The sequence below is a fragment of the Choloepus didactylus genome, chromosome 7 (genome assembly GCF_015220235.1).
Source record: "Choloepus didactylus isolate mChoDid1 chromosome 7, mChoDid1.pri, whole genome shotgun sequence".
In the NCBI taxonomy this organism is placed as follows: domain Eukaryota; kingdom Metazoa; phylum Chordata; class Mammalia; order Pilosa; family Megalonychidae; genus Choloepus; species Choloepus didactylus.
Window position 1 is genome coordinate 65,147,715 of NC_051313.1, and position 23,689 is coordinate 65,171,403.

The following is a 23,689-nucleotide window of genomic DNA, read 5'->3' on the forward strand; positions in this document are numbered from 1 at the left end:
AGAACTTCTCTTTGTTTCTCTCCTCTTTTACAGCAGTTTAAATAACGTTAGAAATAATTGATTTTAAGGGTTTGGTAGAATTCCCCAGTGAAACTATCTGGCCTGGTGCCTTTTTGGAAGGTAGCACTCTCAGAGCTCTCTATTTCTTCTATCAAAATTGATCTTTTATATCTCCTCTGAAATCAGTTTTGGTAAATCATGCTTTCCTTTTTCCTCCTGCATCACTGACAGATTGCTTGTGAAAATATAGTTTTTCTGTAGGCTTTCTCAAGCAGGTCCATCTCCTCTACTTCTCAAAACCAGATTAGAACTAAGCACTCTGTTCTTGTTTTGGCAAATGAGAGATCTTGGACTTGCACCCCTCACCAGAGAGGAATGTGCTTTTTCTAATTATTTTTTTCTGAGCTGTAAGCTGCAGGCGATTCCACCTTTCTCCTGCCCACTCACTGCTCAGTGACCATTGCTTTTCGCAGACCCTGGCATAATTTGTAGCTTGGGATTTCAAATACTCCTAATATCTTGGAGGATGGAGTTTGTGTTTCTGTTTCTAACAATCCTTTTGCATGTGAGTGATTCTTAGGAAGGAAAGGAGATCTTTTCTTGACATTTTCACACCAGAGGTTCCAATGTGCCCCTTTAAAAGTCTCATCTCATTCCTTTTGTCAGGGCTGGGACAGCCTGGATTATTTGGCACATTGAGGATTTATGGATTAAACTGCTGGTGTCTGATTGCTGTGCTGCATGTCCACTCTCCAGCTCCAATCTTAGCCACTGAAGGCAAAAAGAACAAACTTTTTTCCTGTTTTATGTCTAAGCTAAGTCTTCTTGGGCCTCTGGTTGCACCTGCTAGCATAGCATCATATCCATCTCTGGCTTGAGTTTTTTTCTGGGTTCTGTGCCTCAGTGGTTCTGACAACTCCCTACTTATATATTTTTTCTGATCAGTTCATGCTATAGCATAATTTAAAGTGTTCATTTGAAAATCATAATTATAAGGGACTTACCAGAGTATGCCTTTGATTTAACTTCTTTTAGACCTAAGTCATAATCCTGTAAAAACCTTTCAGTCTTCAATTCAAACTATATTTTATGAGTCTGACCTTTAAATTTGTAAGTATACTTTCCACTTGAGTCCTTAAAGATTTAGACAAACTTGACTGGTTTCTATGCAACCACTGAGATGAAGTGCATATTCTGTCTTGTAGCTTTACATTCCTTAGCAATGTGTTTAACATCTTTAGTTAATAAATATAATTCACAGGGCAACAGAGAAGAAAGGAATTGAGTAAAGAATTTTTATGTAAAATGTCAGCAGACATTTCATAAGATCAATTCTTTTCTTTCATTTTATTTATTTACTTTTAATTGAGGTGAAATCACATAACATAAAATTGACCATTTTAAAGTGAACAATGGCATTTAGCACATTCACAATATGTGCAACCACTACCTCTATCTAGTTCCAAAACATTTAATCATTCCAAAACCCTGTACCCATTATGCAATTATACCCCATTTATCCCCACCCCCCTGATAACCACCAATCTGCTTTCTATCTCAATGGATTTACCTATTCTGGTTATTTTCATATAAATGGAATCATAAAATACGTACTCTTTGTGTCTGGCTGATTTCACTTAACATATTGTTTTCAAGTTTTATCCATGTTGTAGCATATATCGGAACTTTATCCATTATTATGGCTGAATAGTATTCCATTGTATGCATATACCACAGCTTTGTTTATCCATTCACCTGCTGATGGACGCTTGGTTGTTTCTACCTTTTGGCAATTGTGAATAGTGCTGCTATGAACATTTGTATACAATATTTGTTTGAGTACCTGCTTTAGATTCTTCCTCCAATACAATGTTGAATAGAAGTGGTAAGAATGGACATCCTTGTCCTTTTGATCCTGGAGGAAAGCATTCAGCCTTTTATCATTAGATAGGATGTTTGATGTAGATTTTTCATAGATGGACTTAATCAAATTGAGGAAGTTCCTCTATTCCTAGCTTGCTATTGTATGAGTGTATGTGTATGCATACATACATAAATACATACATACTGGGCATATTTTATTAGTCATGGTGTTAGACTTTGGCAAAAATATTTTCTGTATCTATTGATATAATCATGTGATTTTCTTTTCTTATTCTGTTAATATAGTGAATGACAATGATTTTAAAATATTAAACAACTGTTCATTCCTAGGATAAACCCCATTTGGGCATGAGGTATTATCCTTTTTATATATTGCTGGATTTAATTTCACTAGAGATATGTGTTTGTAGTTTTCTTTTCTTGTAATTTCTTCATTTGTTTTTTGTATCAAGGTAATGCTGGTTTCCTGAAATGAAATGGGAAGTGGCACCTCTTATTTTATTTTTCTGGAAGTACTTTGGTAGAATTGGTATTATTTCTTCCTTAAATGTTTGGTAAAATTCAATAGGAAAGTCATCTGGGCTTGAAGCTTTCCATGTGGAAAAGTTTTTAACTATACATTCAATTTCTTTAATAGATATAGTTTTGCCTATCTTGAATGAGCTTTGATAGTTTGTGTTTCAAGATATTTTGTGTTTGTCTTCTTTTAAGGAATATGTCCATTTTTACCTAAGATGTTTTGTTAATTGGTAAAAAGCTGCTCATAATATTTCCTTACTATCCTTTCAATGATCATACATTATGTAAAAATGTCCCCTCTCATCTTGGTATTAGAAATTTTTGTCTACTCTTTTCCTTCTCTGATCAGTTTTATAGAGTTTTATACATTTTATTGATCTATTCAAAGAATAAGCTTTTGGTTTCATTGATTTTCTCTATTATTTTTCCACTACTTTCTGCTTATATTTATATTATTTTAGTCCTTCTGCTTGCTTTGGGTTTAATTTGCTCTTCTTGATTTGAGACCTTTCTTTTCTGATGTAAGCATTTTAATGCTATAAATTTCCCTCTAAGGACTGCTTTAGCTGCATCCTACAACTTTTGATATATTGTGTTTCCCTTTTCATTCAATAAAAATATTTTCTAATTTCCCTTATGATTTGTTCTTTGATCCATGGATTCTTTAGAAGTTGTTCAATTTCCAAATATTTTGGGGATTTAAAAAGAAATCTTTCTGTTATTTGTAGTTTAATTCAGTGTAGTCATGGAATACTTTAGTATGACTTCAATCCTTTTAAGTTTTTTGAGACTTCTTTTATTGGCTCATTTAATGGTCTACATTTATGAATGTCCCAATGTATTTAAAAGGATGGGTATTCTGCTATTGTTAGGTGGAGTATTCTTATACATTAATTAGGTCAACTTGCCTTGTAGTGTTATTCATATCTTCTATATCCTTACTGGTTTTCTGTCTCCTTTTTCCATCAGTTATTGAGGGAGAAGACCTGAAGTTTCCAACTATAACTGAGAATTTGTCTATTTCTCCTTGTGTTTTCAATCAGTTTTTGCTTCATATATTTTGAAGCTCTGAATATGACTTTTGGTTTGTTATGACCTTTTGAAATGTTCCTGTTTTTCCCTGAAATATATCTTATTCTTAAATCTACTTTGTTCTTAATATAGTCACTTGACTTTTTTTTTTTTTTAGGTTTATGATAAATATTGAGCTAATTTTTTTTAAATTTTATTTTGAAATAAATTCAAAGTTACAGGAACAGTTGCAAAAACAATACAAACCCCATACACAGCATACCCTGCCCCCCCTGCCCCAATACCCCAATCCATCAACTTTAACATGCTATCACACTGCCATTTCTTTCTTTCCCTCCCTCCCTCCCTCCCTCCCTCCCTATCATCTATTGCTCTGTCTTCTGAACATATGAGAGCAAGCTGCAAACATCCTTGTACAAACACTATAATTCACATATACAATTCCCATGCACAAGAACCTTCTTTTATGCAATCCCATTAAGTGCAGCTAAGAAGTTCAAGAAATTCAACATTGATACAAAGCTTACATTCTATATTTCCCTTATGTCCCAACTGTGTCCCTTTGAGCCTCCTCTCCGGCATCCTCAGATCCCATCCAGGCTCATCCTTGGCATTCAATTGTCATCTATTTAGACTTTTTTTTTTTTTCAATTGTGGAAACATATATACAGCCTAAATAGTCCCATTCCACTCCCTCCTTAGCATTCCATTAGTGGAATTAATCACATTTAGAATGTTGTAACACTATCACCTTCCCACCATCCATTACTAGAAATTTCCCTTCACCTCAAACAGCAACCCTACACTCATTTCTTAACTCCCCATTGCCCCTTCCCCACTTCTCATAACTCATACTCTACTTTTCATCTCTATGGTCATATTCTCTGATAATTTTTTTGTGTTTATTGTGGGGCTTAAATTTAACCTCTTAAATCCATAACAATCTTGGTTTTCTTTGATACCAACTTAACTTCAATAGGACCTGTAAATTATGTTCCTATACGCCTCCATTCCCCCACCTTTATATAGTTCTTGTCAAATATTACATATTTTAAATTGAGTCCAAAACCACTGATTTGTCATTAGAGTTTATGTATTTTATATCCTGTAGGAAGTAAACAGTGGAGTTACAAATCAAAAATTATTGACTTCTATTTGTATTCCATTGTGGTCAGAGAATGTGCTTTGAATATATTCAATTTTTTTTTTTTAATTTATTGAGGCTTGTTTTATGCCCCAGTATATAGTCTATTCTGGAGAAAGATCCATGACCACTAGAGAAAAATGTATGTCCTGGTGATTTGGGATGTAAGGTTCTATATATGTCTGTTAAAATTCTCTATATCTGTCTCTCCTTTCTTTGTTTCTCTGTCAGTAGGGCTCCCTTTAGTATCTGAAGTAGGGCGGGTCTTTTATTGGCAAAATCTCTCAGCATTTATTTGTCTGTGAAGAATTTAAGTTCTCCCTCAATTTTGAAGGAGAGCTTTGCTGGATAAAGTATTCTTGGTTGGAAATTTTTCTTTCTCAGAATTTTAAATATGTCATGCCCCTGTCTTCTCCATGGTGGCCACCGAGTAGTCACTACTTAAGTCTTAACGTTGTTTTCTTTGTATATGGTGAATTGCTTTTCTCTTGCTCCTTTCAGAACTTGTTCCTTCTCTTCAGTATTTGAGAGTCTGATCAGAATATGTCTTGGAGTGGGTTTATTTGGCTTTATTCTATTTGGAGTTCGCTGGGCATTTATGCTTTGTGTATTTATATTGTGTAGAAGGTTTGGGAAGTTTTCCCCAACAATTTCTTTGAAAACTCTTTCTAGACCTTTACCCTTCTCTTCCCCTTCTGGGACACCAATGAGTCTTAAATTTGGACGTTTTATTTTATTTATTGTATCCCTGAGATCTGTCTTGATTTTTTCAATTTTTTCCTCCATTCTTTCTTTTATTCTTTCATTTTCTGTTTTGTGGTCTTCTAGGACGCTGAGTTGTTGTTCAACTTCTTCTATTCTTGTATTATGAGTATCCAGAGTCTTTTTAATTTGGCCAACATTTTCTTTTATTTCCATAAGATCTTGTATTTTTTTATTTACTCTTGCAATTTCTTCTTCATGTTCTTCTAGGATCTTTTTCATGTCCTTTATATCCTGTGCCATGCTCTCATTCTTTGACTGTAGTCCTTTGATTAATTGTGCCAAGTACTGTGTCTCCTCCGATCGTTTGATTTGGGTGTTTGGGTTTGGGTTCTCCATATCGTCTGGTTTTAGCAAATGCTTTAAGATTTTCTGTTGTTTTTGGCCTCTTGGCATTTGCTTTGCTTGATAGCTGTGATCTTCCAGGACCTCTGCTGAGGGAAGGCTGTGCTACAAGTGCGCGCCTTCCCTCAAGGGAAGCCCCGGGCCGCCAGGCCGTGCAGGGGCACTCCCAGCCTGATGCAAAAACGGCTGAATGGGGCAACTCAACCCCATTTTCACACAGCTCCGCCTTCTCAGCTCTGGGACAACTAGCTGTAGTTGCACCCAAGGCCACTGTCCATGGCCGATATTGTGGTGTGTGCAGGGTGCTGTGGGATACACTCCCCATCAGATTGGGTTTCTTGGTGCGGCTCTGGGCACGGCCCCAGGCAGGAGTGTCACCAGCATGCCAGGAAGCCAGCTGCAAGGGGTGCGGTTTCTTTCTCCTTTTGGTACTCTCCTGTCCCTCTGGCCCTGGGACAATCAGCAGCAGGTGTGGGGAGGGCTATCCTCCACGCCAGACACTGAGGCGTTGGCTACAGCCCACTCCTGCAGTGCTTCACTGCATGGTTCTCACTGCCATATCTGCAGCCGCTCCCGTGTTTTTTTGTTTTTTTTTTTTTTTTAAAGAACTAGTCCACCTTCAAACGCCAACCCACAGTTTCCCCATACCACAGTGTGGCCGCGGGACTTTCAGCCAGCTTACTCACTCGTTTCAGAATGCAAACTCCCAGTTTCACCAAGTGCATGGCCCCTGTGGATTTAGCAGACCTTGTCTGGCTGGTGCATCGCTGGAAGTGGTATTCTGGGTCACCTTCTGGTTTTTATCTAGCATTTTTCACAAAGGTGTTTTTGCCCTGTCTCACCTAGCCACCATCTTAGGTTCCCTTGACTTTTCTTTTGATTAGTGTTTCCATGATATATACTGAAACTTTATTTTGTTTCATTTCTCTTCCCTCTTTTGATCCAAGAAGGCGTTCTCAATCCCACAATGCCAGGGCCAGGATCATCTCTGGGAGTCATGTCCCATGTTGACTATGTTAATTTTGGCTATGTTAGTAGCTGGGGAAAATTATTTAATCTTTGTGAACCTTATTCTCCCTTTCTGTAATTTGGTATAATAGTGATTATTTTTTAAAGTTCTTGTGAGGCTTATATATAATGTTTTTAAAGTGCTTCAGACATGTGAATATCTTTGGAGAAGTCTCTGTGGCTTGGATTTTCTTCAATGTTAATTTAGTAGATGCTGGCATGTTTTGGCACTGAGCATTGCATACCTAAATGTCTGCTGCATTGTGACCCAAAGAAGACAAGTTCAAAGCAGATGGGTTTGGATATAAACACAAGAGGATACTCTATTCCTGGGAACAGAGCACCTGAAATCTGAAAACAACTTTTCTTTCACAACTGGCAAATATAAGGGGGTTCTTTCTGAATTATCTAATATGGGGGTTTCAGAAATTAAATTTAATCATACTGAATTTGAGGGAAGTTTTTTCTCCAATGCTATTACAGTACACTAAATAAATAATCACTATACTAGAAGTTAGTACATCTTGTCACAATGGAAACAATCTGAAAACATGTCCCTTGACTTACTTTCAAGTGCAATAAATACTAAAATTTTTACATGTTTGATATAGAAATTAATAAAGCCAGATACAGAAGTGTGTTTAGATCTCCTCCAATCTTTTCCCCTCCTAATCAGTTTTGAGTTCTCACACTTTCTCTCTACAAGTAGACTTGGAGCTCAATGTAGCCTGGGATGTGCTTTAAGATACTTTGGTTTTCCACCAAACAACTCAATAGTACCTTACACAGAACTGGGGACCCATGAAATGTATTTGAGTGAATTTATTTGGTCTCTAGAATGATGGCTTTTGTAGTGAAGTTTCAGTTGAAGATTTCTATTCAAGAGTTGCTCCCTACTTCTCATTAGTAACAAGGTTGGAAGGAGTTTTCTTTCTTTCTGGCAGAATAAAATCAGCATGTCCTGGCGAAAGTGAAGGAAAAGTATAATTGATGTATTTTTGAAATACTGCCCTGGTTTCCTGTAATTCCTCTTCCAGGAAATCTTTCCAATTTGTCATGATTCCCAGTTGTTGTGCCATGGACAGTAGGTCCCCTTGAGTGTTAACCAGCTTATCCATCACATTGCCAAGTGTAGCCTGATGTGTTTTCTCTGCTTCTTGGAGTACTTCCTGAACCTCTTCTTGCCTCTGCCTCTGAGCCATGCCATAGTAGATGTTCATTTCATGTTCTTTTTCCTTTATCATCTGACTCACAATCCTCCTCTGGTCCTTCATAACCATAACACCAGCCACCATAAGTTCATCTACGGCCTTGCTGCAAATGATAATACGGATTTATAAGTTAGAAGGATTAGCCACTAAAAACAAAATAACTTTGTCCTATACCACAAATGAGAAATCAATGCATTGCCTAGATGAGCCGTGAGTCTGAGACAGGCTGGCACAAATAAGCTTTTGGACTGCAGTAGCTGTTAACAGAAAATAATCTTCAGAGCAGAGAGACTGTCTTTCTACTTCCCTGCTATGGGCCAGAGTGAGGCTACTAGTCCGAGTGTCTAACAGCAACTTTAGGGACCTGAGTCTACCTTGACCAGAAAAATATGATCCCATTGTGTTTAAAATGAAAAAATCAGGGTCAGAGTTCCAACCCTCTTTATATAAACTCAGTTGTCTACCTCTAGCCAGAAAGGAAAAACCTTCGTGTTCACAGGTTAGATTTAGTTCTAGTATTTACTTCATCTAAGTACATTGGTACTCTATGACATTGGTCTCACACTTTTTGTCTCAGGGCCCCCTTTACACTCTTAAATAATTGAGGACCCCAAAGACCTTTTGTTTATGTGGATTAATATCTAGCAACATTAATACTATTAGAAATTAGAAGTGAGATACTTAAAAATATTTATGTTAATTCATGTAGAACAGCAATAAATCTACTATATGTTAATATAAATAATACATCTTTTATGAAAAATAACTACATTTTTCCAAAACAAAATAACAGTTGGTGATAAGACTGGTATCATTTTACATTGTTTGTAATAGTCTTTAATGTTGGCTTAGTAGGGAAAAAAAGATGGTTTTCACATTGTTTTAATCTGTTGTGATACCACACATCATACAGGTTCTGGAAAACTCCACTGAACACTCATGAGACAATGAGAGTGAAAAGGCAAACAACATCTTAGTATCATCAAGAAAATAGCCTTGACCTCATGGACTCCCTGCAAGGGTCTTAGGGACCCTGATAGGTCCTGGACCAAACTTTGAGAATCACTGCTGTATGAGTTCAAAGACTTTGGCTATAATATATGTAATTATGTATATTATAGCAGCCAGCTATACTGACTTCTTAACTATGTGCCAGGCATCCTGTGCATTTATTAATTCAATGATTCTTCAAAACAAATTCTATAGTGGGGGGTTGGGGTGGTATATGGAAATTCTGTATTTTCTGCATGTTTTTTCTGTAAACCTACAACTTCTCTAATAAATTGTGTGTGTTTTTTTTAAATTCTCTGAGGTGGTTCTATTATTATGCCCATTTTACTGATGAGAAAACTGAGGCTGATAAAGGTTAAATAACTTGCCCAATTAAGTAGTAAAAATGATAAAACCAGTGCTGTGATCCAGGGAGTCTGAATCCAGAACAAAGGTCCTAGCCACTGTGATATACTTTTACTGGATGCCCATGGTTAAACTAGTTTGAGCAGAATCTCTAAAGAGCAGAGAATAAAAAATCTGCAAATGTCAGATTCAAATATTTATGGTTGTTCTGGTTGTTCCCTGGAACTCTGGGTATCTGTGTGACGCCTGAGACTCAGACATAAGAGTTCTGCAGCAATGAAAGTCAGCATTACTCCATAGAGTAACTGTTAAAAAAGCTGAAAAAGAGATCAGACTTCAATTTGAGATATGAATGAAGCTGATCTGGTTAGGACTAAGGCAAATCAGACTAAAGGGTAAAGGATGATATTGATGGTGTTTTAAAACTTCAACTTCTGTGTGAGACCAAAAGAAGAGATGTTTAATTGGTGCAAAATTTACATTTTTTGGTAGCACACTGTCTAATTTAACTTCTATGGTCAGTTTATTTGCACACCATAATTACATGGAATCTTCAATAGGGAGCGAGATCTTGTTGGTTTGTACAGGTAACTGTGATATGCTGATACATCCCAGAGTAATGTGGGCAGAGAATAAAATGTACTTGCAAAGCCCCCTTGAGGGACTGGGGGAAAATGTGGAAATATTAAACTTCCCCACCTGAGGAATTCCTGATATTCTTGCAAGCATTGAAAACTACAGATTTAATAGGCCAAGCTCTTGCTCTTGGGGCTTGCCCTTATGAAACCCATTCCTGCAAAGGAGAAGCTAAGCCTATTTATAAAAATGCCTAAGAGTCATCCCCAGAAAACCTCCTGTTGCTCAGATGTGGTCTTCTCTCTAAGTCAAGTCTGCACTGCCCTCCCCACTATGTGGGACATGACTCCCAGGGGTATAAATTTCCCTGGCAATGTGACACATGACTCCCAGAGATGAGCCTGGCCCTGGCATAGTGGGATTGAGAAAGTCTTCTTGGATCAAAAGAGGGAAGAGAAATGAAACAAAATAGTTTCAGTGGCTGAGAGATTTCAAATAGTCAAGAGGTCATTCTGGAGGTTATTCTTATGCATTATATAGATATCCCTCTTTAGTTTTTAGTGTATTAGAATAGCTAGAAGGAAATATTTGAACTGTAATCCAGTAGCCTTGATTCTTGAAGATGATTGTATAGCTATGTAGCTTTTACAGTATGACTACGTAATTGTGAAAACCTTGCGACTGACACTCCCTTTATCCAGTGTATGGACAGATACATAAGAAAATAAAGACGAAAAATGCATAAATAATAGGGGGAATAAAGAGTATGGGATGTTTTGGGTGTTCTTTTTTATTTTTATTCTCACTTTTTTATTTTTTTATTTTTGGAGTAATGAAAATGTTCAAAAATTGATTGTGGTGATGAATGCACAAGTATATGATGATACTGTGAACCGCTGACTGTACATTTTGGATGATAACCTGTATGTGAACATATCTCAATAAAACTGCATTAAAATATTTATGGTTGTTAGTAAAAATCCTCCTCCTTTCTCTCCCAGTCTAATACAACCTTGCCCGGCTTTGCATGTGCTGGGCATTGAATAAAGGGTAGTTTGTCACTAGGAATTATAGCCATGACTACAGAGATTCCTTTATGGCCATGCCTTTGCCTTGGGTTAGAAAACACTTGGAATACTTCATGCAGAGATTTGTTTTTAACTTCTAGAGAAAGAGTCCATTGTCTCTTATGTAGGCTGTTAAGAATATAGTCACCTCAATCTACAAAAAAAGTTTTGTCTTTAGCAACTTTCTCATAATATGTAAGTGTTCTGAATCCTTATATCTTGGATGCAAGTTTATAGCCAAATAAAAGATCTACGATGAATTCTAGACAGTGGTCCTCTCCATACATTAATTTCTGCAAATGTTCCAAAGAATGCCGGCATTGAGCAATGTTTATAAACAGGATGAGGAGTCTCACAGTGGATTCAGCTGACTGGAACCAATTTGAGCCACTTATTCACTAAATATTTAAATACCTTCCATTTAAAGAATGCCTGGCTCTCTTCTAGGCATTTGGGACATATCAGTGAACAAAATGGATATTCAAATTGGATGTACCTAAACAACAGACATGACAGCTCCCTAATGAGTCAATAAAAGGTAATGATTCAATAAAAAGTGACCACTGAAAGCCCTCCATTCAAAGGTCACTGAGGAAAGGCCAGAGGGACAAAAGCAACAGGACAGGGGAGCAGGAGACTGCAGAGGTTCCAACTGAAGGAGAAGAAAGAACTCCTGCAGACAGGCAGGGGAAGGGGAGACAGGAAAAGAGGGTGCTGCACTGGACCACAGCTCATTCGAGTTTTACCACCCTCTCCAACCACCACCCAAATACTCTTTCACCGTCCTCTTTTATCTCCACAATGATTTATAGTCTATGCATGAAGGGACATACCACTGAAACTGACACAGCTGCAGCCCTCCTACTTATTGATCTGTACCTCCTGCAGGCCCTGCTCTACACAGTCTCAAGGGGGAAGATTTTACCTGTTAATTATATACAAATGGACTTGTTTGTTAACTCAAGTAGCAAAGCAGAAGGGATGAGCCCCAGACTAGGAGGCCAAACATGGAAGTTTCAGTTTTGGTTCTGTTGCTACAGTTGAGTGATCTTGGGCAGGTCACTTAACATTTGGAAATTGCAATTTTCTCTCAGACCTGATAAGTCCTAAGGACTCTGACTGATGTCCTGTGAAAATTGGTTGGTTCCATCAAATGTTCATTACATATATAAAAATGGTTACCTTGGTATTCTTAAAATATATGTGTATGATTGGATTTATGTGAAATGATTTGGGATCATGCACATATTTATGACTGTGATTACAATAAAAGGGCATGGAAGGGTAAAGAACTCATTATTTAAAATGAGTATCTCTGGCAGGGAGGGAGGAAATTGGGAAGCAATGAGTCAGGATTTGCAATTTTTGCTCTTTGTATTTCCATAATGTCAACTTCTTTTACAGCATGTGTTATTTGTGAAGTAAGAAAAAGACAAAAAAGTAAAGTATCCACACAGTGTATGATCTAGGCTAGAGAATGTGAAGATTAACTTTTGTGTGTTTATGGAGAAATTGATTCCTTTCCTCAGCCTCTCAAAACTTGTGATACAGAATGACAGACATGACAGTAGTTACCTCTTGGAGAGGGCGTAGGAAGGAGATATGCTTGGGGAAGAGCACAGGGGAGCTTCAGAAGTGTTGGCAATTTTCCATCTCTTAAACTGGGTGGTAGGTCCTTGAGTATTCATATTATTATTTTTATTTAAGCCATACATAGATGTATTCTAGAATATATTCTATATTCTTCTCTATGTTTGATACAGTCCATAATAAAAATGTAGAAACACAGAAACTGGGCAATAGCCACATAAATATCTTTATCTTATCCCTTTCTCCAATTTGCTTTTTTAATGCATTTTTATTGATATATACTTACACACCATATAATCCATCCATAGTATACAATCAGTGGCTCACAGTATCATCATAGTTGTGCAGTCACCACCACAATCAATTTTAAAACATTTTTATTACTCCAAAATAAAGAAAAAATTAAAATTAAAAATACACCCAAGTCATCCCATACCCATTAACTCCCCCCTATTATTTACATATTTTTGTCATTATTTTATTACTCATCTGCCCATACACTGAGTAAAGGAAGTATCAGTCACACAATAAAAGCTATATAGTTATAAACTTATCTTCAAGAATCAAGTCTTTTGGATTACTGTTCAACAAATTCAGGTATTTCCTTCTAGGCAATTTGATTTTCATAGAGCAAAATGCTGATTTGCAAGTGTTTCCTCTGGAATACCTTTTCTGGGCCTGGATTTCCTCCTGGGCAATCCGCCGTTCCTCAGCCCTGGCTTCCTCCACAGCCTGGACCTTCTCCTTGTGGCACTCTATCATAATCCTTTGGATTCTATGGACCATGCGTTGTTCTGCAGCCAAGTTTTCTCTCCTCATTTCTTCTTGCATGTTTTGATGCATCTCTTTCTTGGCTTGAATGGCTGCTTCCTTAAGCAACATGAAAACTCGGTTTAGATATTATAACTTTGATGTTCAAATCTGTGCACTAAGAGGTTATTTAACACATTGTGCATGTAGATGGGGGAATATGCACTTGTTAATGTGGATGATTTAGAAGAAGACTGTGAACAATGTGGAAAACTTTCACTTATATGATACTAAGTATAACTAGAAAGGTACAAACTATGCAGCATAAATATGCCTGTAGATAATATTGGAAGGGAATATACAAAAAGAAGATAGCTGAGCTGGAAGAGTGGAATTAGAGGTCCTATTTTTTTCTTGATTGTCCAAATATTCTAAAGTGTCATATCATCTTTATACTTAATTTGAAATACATAATAAGATTCTGCCTTAGGAAGTCAGTCCTACAAATGGCAGAAACAATTACTATTCCTCTTGAGTGTCCTAGGTAGGACAGCTGTACATTTTGCTGTCACAGGAATCTGCCTGCCACTCCCCCAATCAAGCATTCCAGCTCCTTATTAGAATTGAGGGGTCTTTTCTTATTAATGGAGGGGATAGGAGCCAGTGCTCCATTGCCCCGGGATAGGAGGACCTTGCTCGAGGGAAACAGACTCACAAACAGGCCTATAGGAAAGCACTGCCACCATGTCGGAAATGCCTCCTTCCTCCATGGTATGCCAGGCACTGAACTAGGCCAGGATGATTCAAACACGAGAAGGCTGGGATCCGTCTTCAAGGGACTCACTGTCTAGTGGAGGAGACCAATAACCTAATTGTGCAACTGGTGTTGTAAGAGAAATATAGGTGAGAAAGGAGGAATAATTAATTCTGTCCTGGAGTTTCAGACTTTTCATTTAAAGGTAAAATTTTATCTCCATTTAAGGGAAAACTGACAAACATAAAGAAATCAAGCTATATCTCAGTAAATCAGTGGAAGGACTAGGAATAGAAAACAAGATTCTCAACCTCCAGTTCCTCACTTCATTGCTGGCTTGATGCTAGGGCTTTTCAAGAGATTTACCAATTTATTTTCATTCCAGAAACTTCGCACAGTACTTTAAGATAGTACAGTGGTTTCCTTTCTTGTTTTTAAAAATAGCTGCAGAATCTCTTTTTCAAATGAAATCTTACCCAGAAATGGAAAGAAATAAAACCAATTAGAAGTAGAATTCTCCTGGCTGAAGGTTGCCCTGCCCCCTTCACCCACCACCACTGCTTTCTGTGACAGCACCTGGGGCGCCAGCTCCATTCACAGTATATCCAGAGAGGATCCTTCAGCTGAAGCTAAAAGGCAAGCAAGTTCTTGCTTTTAGCTTTCTAGAAAAGTTTGTCAGCAACAAAAACATTTGTTGGACAGACTTCGGCTTTTTCAAAAAAGGAAAGTCTTCAACTTCTCATTTTGTCTACTCTAAGGGTAAAAAATTAAAAAATGAAATAAATAACAGATATCAGCTTTGAGTTTCCCTCCAGAATGACACCAGTTCATGCATTTAGTAAATATCTTTAGGAAAACATTGGTCATTTAGAAAAGCTAGCAGAAGGCTTTATCCCACAAAGCACTGAAACTTTTTGATAATACTTTGAATGTAAATATTTTCAAATGCCTTTAACACTTACCTGATTCATAAAAAGCGTACCTGATTCATAAAAAGATAATGAATACAATTTAACATTCTCTTGATGATACAGGCTCCGTAGTCAAAGATGAATGATTATACTGGGCTAAAAATTATATTGAATGTAACAATGGTACAAGTTCACAGGACCATTTGGCTGTTTCATAAATGACCCCAGACTGATGTGCTTTTTGAGAAGTGAAATCTGCTTTTTATAATTTACCTGTTCTTCCCATGCCACTGGGCTGTGGACTCTCTGTTTTAACAAGTCAGCATTTTGGATTTGGAAAATTAAACAAGTCTTTTAGGTTTGGGTTGTCAAGAAAGCGTAAATAAGATCTGAGTGAGGGATGGAGAAGTTCTGCCTGAGTTTTTACCTTGGTGTCAGAGGACTTTATTTGACTCCTTAGAGAACATGTAAACTTATTTCTGGGTTTTCTGTTATCTTCTCAATAATTGAGATCACAGGGGATTGAGCTTTAGATAGGTGAAGTATTATCATAATACCTTTCTATTGGAATCATAGAATTTAGAAATGACATTCCAGCCCCTTATTTTTGCTGGATTCTGAGCTAGGATTCAGAGTATTAAACTCAGTTATTTTTTTTTTTTTTACAATTTTTTATTTTGAAATACTTTCAAACATACAGAAGAGTTACAAAAATAATAGAACTGTAGGTACCCCAGAAAAACATGTTCTTAAACCTAATCCATTCCTGTGGGTGTGAACCCATTGAAAGTAGAAATTTTTGATGAGGTTACTTCAGTTAAGGTGTGGGCCACCTCAATAAGGATGGTCTTAATCCTATTACTGGAGTCCTTTATAAGCAGAATGAAATTCTGACACAGAGAAAAGCCAGAGGGAGCAGCCAGAAGCTGAACATGAATGGAACCCAAAAGAGAAAGGAGAGACCAGGAGACGCAGCATGTGCCTGGCCTTGTGACAAGCTAAGGACCAAGATCACCAGCAGCCAACCTCAGAATGCCATAGTCTGGGGAGTAAGCACCACCTTGGTAGTGCCTTGATTTGGACTTTTTTTTCCTGGCCTCAAAATTGTGAGCAAACAAATTCTCATTCTCATCACATAGTATTTGCTTGAGCAGCCAAGAAAACAAAAACAAAGAGTATAACCAATGGTCTCTACATATCAGAATTTAATATTTGGTGTTCTAGAAGAACTTGGCTTACTGCTTTAGATTGGTGGCCTCACACTTTAATATTTGAGAATCACCCAAGCTACTAGTTAAAAAACTGCCAAGGATTCTGAATCTGTAAGTCAAGGTGGGACCCAGGAATCTGATGAGCACCCCAGCTGAGTAGACTCTGAGGCAGATGGTTCACAGACATCCCCTGAGAAGCAGTACTGATTTCTATGTCTGTGGATGTTATAACTGAAATTAGAACCCTACACATTACTCCTAGACAAATCACTTCTTCAGATATAAGAAAAATTCCTGAGATAGTGGTTTAAGAGTAAGTTCCCAAATCCTAGACAGTATTTCAGGATGGTTAACCTCCCTCTAACTTTTCCCTTATAAATTTTCTTATAAGTTCTTTCTTTGCTGAAATGGAAAAGCCAATCATTAAATTTACATGGAAGGGCATGGCGCCCTGAATAGTCAAAAAACATCAAGAAAAACAATAATGAAGTTGGAGGACTCACACTTTCTGATCTTAAAATTTATTACTAAGCCCCAGTAATCAAAATAGAATTGTACTGGGATAAGGTCAGACATATAGACCAATGGAATAGAATTGAGAGCTCAGAAATCAACCCTTGCTTTTATGGTCAACTGATTTTTGACAAGGTGGCAAAGACCACTCAATTGGGAAAGAAGTCTCTTCAGGAAATGGTGCTGGGAAAACTGGATCTCAATTTGCAAAAAAAGGAAGGAGGGCTCCTACCCCATACCATAATAAAAAAATTAGCTCAAAATGGATCAAAGGCTGAAAATACAAGAACCAGAGCTATCAAACTCCTAGAAGAAAATGTAGGGAAGCTTCTTCAGGACTTGTACTAGGTAACAGTTTCTTAAACTTTACATCCAATGCACAAGCAACAAAAGAAAAAAAAAGGATAAATGGGACCTCATCCAAATTAAAAATTTTGCACCTCAAAGGACTTCATAATGAAAGTGAAACGGCAACATACACAATGGGAGAAAATATTTGGAAACCACATATCTGATAAGGGGTTAATATACAGAATATATTTTTAAAAATCCTTCAACCTAACAACAAAAAGACAAACAGCCCAATTTTTAAAATGGGCAAAATACTTGAATAGTCATCTCTCCAAAGAATATATATATATGGCCAGGAAGCATATGAAAAGATGCTCAACATAATTAGCAATCAGGAAAATGCAAAACAAAACCAAAATGGCATATCACTTCACACCCATTAGAATGGCTGCCATTTTAAAAAAAATGGAAAATAAAAAGTATCGGGGAGGAGGCATAAAAATAGGAATACTCATTCATTGTTGGTGGCAATGGAAAATGGTGCCCCCCCCACTGACAAACAGTCGGTGGTTCCTCAGAAAGCTATGTATAGAACTATCATATGACCTGACAATCCCACTTCTAAGTATATAGCCATAAGAATTGAAAACGAACTCAAACAGATATTGCACATTGATGTTCACAGCGGCGTTATTCATAACTGCCAAAAGATGGAGGAAACCAAAATGTCCATCAACCAATGAATGGATAAAGAAAATGGGGTATATGCGTACAATGGAATACTACTCAGTCCTGAAAAGTAATGAGGTCCTGATACATGCAACAACATGGATGAATTTTCAAGACATCATGTTGAGTGAATAAGCCAGACAAAAAAGGTCTGATCTCATGGACATTAAAAAATTAGAATAAGCAAACTCATAGAGTCAGAATCCAGAATATAAGCTACCAGGGGATAGGGTGGAGATAGGGAATGGGAAGTTAAGGCTTAAAATAAATGTACAGGGTTCCTATTTGGACTGATGGAAGGATTTTGGCAATGGATGGTGATGATGGTAGCATAAAATTTTAAACATAATTAACAGCACTGAAATATATATCTGAATGTTGTTAAAAAGAGAAATATTAGGTTATATATAGGGTAATAAAATAAAAGTTAAAAAAAATCCATGGAACTATACCACATAAAAAGTGAACCCCAAGTTAAACAATGGACTATAGTTAATAGTATAATTATAAAAATGTGCTTTCATAATTGTAACAAATGTTCTACACCAATGCAAGGTACTAATAATAGGGTGAGGTATGGGAATCTTGTATTTTATGCATGATTGCTTTGTAAACCTATAAATTCTCTAATAAGGAAAAGAAGAAACAACGAGCCAGTATAAAAACCTGTAAATCTTTCTGATGTTCTTCTTCCAGAATCTGAAGCTGAATTTTATGTTTGTCATTTGCTTCTTCAAGTGCTTTTTCCACTGCTTGTTTTTGGAGTTCTTTAGCCTTTGAGAGAAAGAGTCCATTTATCTATTAAAACTGAAAAAATAATATTGTTCTAAGCACTGTGTCTTACCCTGCTCTCAAGAACTTTCATTTCCTTTAGCAAATCATTTATTTCATTCTATTTATGCTCAAAGAAGTAGGGGCTAGGAGATTGAGACTTTGCTTCTTGGAGGTGTCTGGTTTCCCACTGTGAGCCCTGACACATTGAAATTGCCCCATGATACTTATAAGTCACATGGGAAAGATATCAAAGATTTTGGAGAAAGGTGGAGTAGAGAGAAGGGATGAAAAGGGAGTGGACCATGATGAAGCATTTGGAAGAAAAAGGCATTTGGTCTGGAAATAGTAAATGCTGCACCAATGGTCTATATAATAAATGTTAACAATAAGTGATTTTCAACAAGGATGTCCTCTTGGTTCTTCTTTATTTGTTTGTTTTGGTTTTAATCAAATGAGCATAAAAGGAGCAGGCATCATCCATCCAGATGGAGCAACTTAAAAGGAAGGAAGCATATTATGATGCATGCTTCTTACCTACTTTATGCCACTGTGCAAGGCACAGTATTTCACTGAACCCTCTCAACAATCCTGTATCCCTCTTTTACAGATGAAGAAGCTGACTACAGAAAAGACTGAGGAACTTGCCGAAGGATCCACAGATAGCCAGGACTCAAAGTCACTTCGGTCCGACTCAATGATCTGTTCTCGTGATTATATGCTATATTATTGTTTGGGACAAATCCAAAAAGTGAAAGAACTGTAAAGATGCATTTTAAGTTGATTTCTAACTTCTTTTACCTGATCCCATACTTCAGCTTTAGCTTTTGCAATATGTTCTTTGAGTACAGCCTCGTGAAATTTCTCTTCTTGACTCTGAATACTTGCCCCAATATCTGCATATTTGAAGAGAAACAATTACAAACATCCACAGATTGCTTCCTGGCTTTTCTTTTCACCAATATCCAGTTATTTATTAGGGCTATTTAAGATACTTATCCTTTTAGGAGACTTCAATCTTTTCTTTAAGGATATCATTGAAAGGGGCAAGTTTTCCCGACTAGGAACGAACTCACAGCACTCATCGATGTCAACAGTCAGCTGCTCCCCTCACTGCACCCAGTCCATACAATAGGCAGCTAGAGAAGTAAAGCGAAATGAATGCCCTGCAGAAAGGTGGCATATCTTGTACACCCAAAGTAGAATGGTGACTGAATGTTCAAGAGATAGTAACACATTTTACAGCTCCTCTCTCCCTGCCCCTGCCTGGATATTGGTGCCACCTCCATCGGGAGATCACTAGTAGAAAGGCTTCTTTAACAGGTTATATGCATTGGCTTAGTGTGGAGTAGTTACAACAGGGTAGGAGTTACAATAATGACATTTTAATTTAGCACTTCTCTTTCAATGACCTCATTGATTTCCACGTAATATTCTCAGTAACATTTTAATTTAGCATTTCTCTGTTAATGTTATCATTTGATTTCCAGATAATAACATTCACATAATAATAACCTCCCTACCCAGCAGGGAAGCAAAGCCTGGAGAGGTTGGAGGACCATGCTATATCAGATATCTAGAGACAGAGCTGGGCCTAGAGCCAAGAAGTAACCTCTCTGAGCTGGGCACTAGGGTTTTCCCCTTCTCCAGTCAGAGTGGACTGTCAGAGGCTGCTCAAGAACTTCATGGGGGTTACAACCCCTTGGAATGCTGACACCCCCCCCCACACACACACAGTGCTCTTTCTGCCCATCTAAACTCTTATATCTTCATTCCATTCATTTCTCACACCCTGTATTTCTTAAATTAACTATTCATATGATTAGGTCTTGATGATCAATTCCCTAAAATGAGAAAGCATATCTTATACAGCAGTGTACCTCACATGATACCTTGCTTGGTGAACTTCTGTGGACATGTGCATTTGCCCAGCATCTCTTCTCTCCCTCTGGTAACAAGACCCATTTCTCTGAAGAACTTCCCTCCATCACTTCAGGTTGTTCTGGTGGGACTGCCAATCACAGCACCCAACCTCCTTGGCCCATCACATTATCCCTGTCCTCCAGGCCACAATAACTGGCCCAGAATTGGCACATGCTCAAGCCTGCCCAACCAGACTCTTCCCAAGGATTTCATATAAGGATGTAAGGAGAATGCAGCTCTTTGACCTCTGCAATTTCTTAAGCTGGAGGAAATAGACACTTAGAGCTGTATGGCTCACATCACTTCTTTCCCTGATGTTGGAGGAAGCTGGCTCTAGTAGGAAACAGACCATAAAGCAAGTAAGTTTGGACTGAAGCCCTTGAAGTCCTTGAGGCCAGATGCCCCTTGGATTTCAATGTTAAAAGCCAAGAAATTGCCCTTTATGCTTAGTCTAGTCTGAGTTGTGTTTCTGTCACCTGCAACTGGAAGTACACATTTGGTGGCAATGATTAAAAGTTTTTGCTACTAAATCATCAGTGAGTCTAAAAACACAAGGCAGTGAGTACTATGGTATAGATGGGCATATACTGCAAGGCTCAACACTGTGTAGATATAATTGTGAAAGATCTTCTAGGAAGAAATGTGACTAAACATGGACCATCAACATGTTGAACTTCATAACTGTAAACTGTGATACAAGCATAGACTGCTATTATCCTTTTATATGCTTAAATCCCATTACTCTACACCTGATAGTACAACAGGATTCCTGCAGAGCTTTCTAAAAATACACATACTGAAAAAGAAACAGATTATTGATACAAACAACAACTTTGATGGATCTTAAGGGCTTTATGCTGAGTGGGAAAAAACCAATCTTAAAGGGTTACTTACTGTATGATTTTGTTCACATAACAGCCTCAAAGTGATAAAATTACAATGACAGAGAACAGATTAATGGTTGCCAGGGGTTAGGGTTAGGGGCAAGAGGGCAGTAACACAAGGAAACTTTTTTGTGGTGATGGAATAGTTCTATATCCTGATTGTGGAGATAGTTACACGAATCTATACATGATAAATTTCATAAAATTATACCAAGGGGAAAAAGTACATGAACTAAGGTCTATACCTAAGTTAACAGTATTGTTCCAATGCCAATTTCCTGGTTTTGATAATGAACTCTGGTTATGTAAGATATTATCAATGGGAGAAGCTGGAAGAATATACATGGGAACTCTCTGTTCTAGCTTTGCAACTCACAAGTCTTAATCTATTTCAAAATAGAAAGTTATTAAAATATGAATAAAACAAAAAACCCCTACATGCTGAGGCCCCACTTTGGAGGTTCCAATTTAGAGGGTCTGTGTTGGATTTGCATTAAATCCAGTGGCTCTGTGTTTGGATATTTGTATTAAAAACACTTTTTAAAAAAACTTGTACATTGTTGGGGTTGAGAACTATTGCCCTATAAAATACTCACTAGATCTTGTATACTCATTTCGCTACAATTTAAAATTTACTTAAAAAGAACAGACAGTACATTTAAGCCTTTTGACTTAAAATAGTTTCATGATAAATACAGGTTATTAAATATACAGGATTTTTCTTTAACTAGTTAGATTTACAAATTTTTAGAAGGTGATTCCAATCTGATCTATAACTACTTTTTTTTTTTTTTTCAAAACACCCCCCACTCTCTAGCTTGTTATATTTTTAAAGATCAGGAGTGAAATCAAATAAACATTAGTTTATCATGTTACAGGAGAGAGAAGCATTTGAGAGTCCTTAGCAAAACACTTTAAATGCTCAAAGTCAGATGGAAATCTCTGATGAGGGAAAAGGAGACAAGGAAACGTGAATTTGCGTTACTTATTAGAGATGTACATATAGCAAACATTCTCATGTTATCTATATGTATCTTTTTATATCAACAACTACAAATTAAAGGTTATAGTTTCTTTCACCCATTTATTAGGATATTATTTAGAGATATTTCCTCACCTATATGTATGGAAGGTGCCCAAGTATGGGGAAGGGAGTAAAGAACTAATATTGTCTATCAGGTGCCATGCTTTATAACAGATACAACTATTTCATTAAAGCCTCACGATAACCTGCAAGGAAGGTATTAATATCCCTGTTTACATACAAGGAAACAGATTAAGAAGCTAAATACCCTGCCCAAGGCACACAACAGGTAAGCAGAGAAGCTGGAATTCCAACCTATATTCTCATTATGCCAAACAGATGCCCCCATAAAGACCAGCAACATTGATTCCAGAAGAGCTGAGAAAAGTCTGGGTAATAGGAAGAAGGACATATAATGCTACCAAATGTTAGAACAAAGGAAAACAGTGAAGTCACTTACCCAGTATATCTTTGTGAGTGTAAAAGCGTGTCTTAAATGGCTTGTATTCATGGATCCGTTTGAAGGTTTCCCCAACAGGAGCTGGTGGAATTATTTTATTACAAACAGCACAGCAAACAAAGTTCGTATAATTTGGATTTCTGATCATAGTTAAATTTAGGATTTCTTCTACTATGTACAGTTAAAATATTCTTAGGATCAGAAAAGGCAGTTTTAAGAAAAGCTGGAAGTTTAAGCTAAAAGAGATTCAAGGTTTTAGGACAGTGCTAGATGCTGTAGGGATGAAATAATTTGCCATGATTAGGTAGTGGTCATGTGCCTAATGTTAAAGAATGGCATTAAAAGCCTCTGCCACATAAGCTATGCGTCCTGGATTTGAGAAGATTTAAGAAATTACTCCCTCCCAGACTCTAACATCAAGTTGTTAGCTTACTTAGCAACTGTTGCTAGGTAAGACAAGCTTTGCTCACAAAAGCAACTTGAAATAATGACAGAAGGGAGATGGTGCAGCCTTTCAGTTTCCCGGATGCTTTCTTTTAAATGAGCTACTTAAAGAAATGATTTCTTTTAAGGCCAGCAGTGCAGAGTTTCTTGATTTTTTCATGTTATTTACAAATGTGACATTGTGGCACCATGACAATAAAACTGTGAGATATCACAGCATTTTAAGGGAAAAATTTACTTTCAATACATTAACACTGAAAATTATTAAGCCTGGTTAAAAAAAAAAACCACAAAGCTAATCTGTTCCTATAATTTTAGAAAAACAGTCTTAGAAATTCTGCATCTCACAAACATCTGTACAACCTGTTACCACAAGCAACTGAAAAAAAATTTTACTTGCCCTACTACATGCAGGACTGATTTCATAATGAATGAATGCCATCAATGAGATTCATTTTAATAGAATGCTCATAGGGACCTAAGCTACCTGTGCCACAAAAGTTACCCTATAATTTCTTCTTGAGTTGTTA

The 23,689-nt window shown here is 37.1% G+C and overlaps 1 protein-coding gene across 1 annotated transcript; it reads right to left on the minus strand.

The window, feature by feature from the left end:
• Nucleotides 1-6,582: 6,582 nt before the first annotated feature.
• On the minus strand, nt 6,583-23,416 carry C7H6orf163 (chromosome 7 C6orf163 homolog). The gene is made up of 5 exons (XM_037843913.1): nt 22,716-23,416; nt 19,226-19,320; nt 18,320-18,427; nt 13,162-13,364; nt 6,583-8,008 (listed from the first exon to the last, which is right to left on the minus strand). The coding sequence occupies exons 1-5, from the start codon at nt 22,861-22,863 to the stop codon at nt 7,588-7,590; spliced, it is 975 nt and encodes a 324-aa protein (XP_037699841.1). The 5' UTR covers nt 22,864-23,416; the 3' UTR covers nt 6,583-7,587.
• Nucleotides 23,417-23,689: the final 273 nt, after the last annotated feature.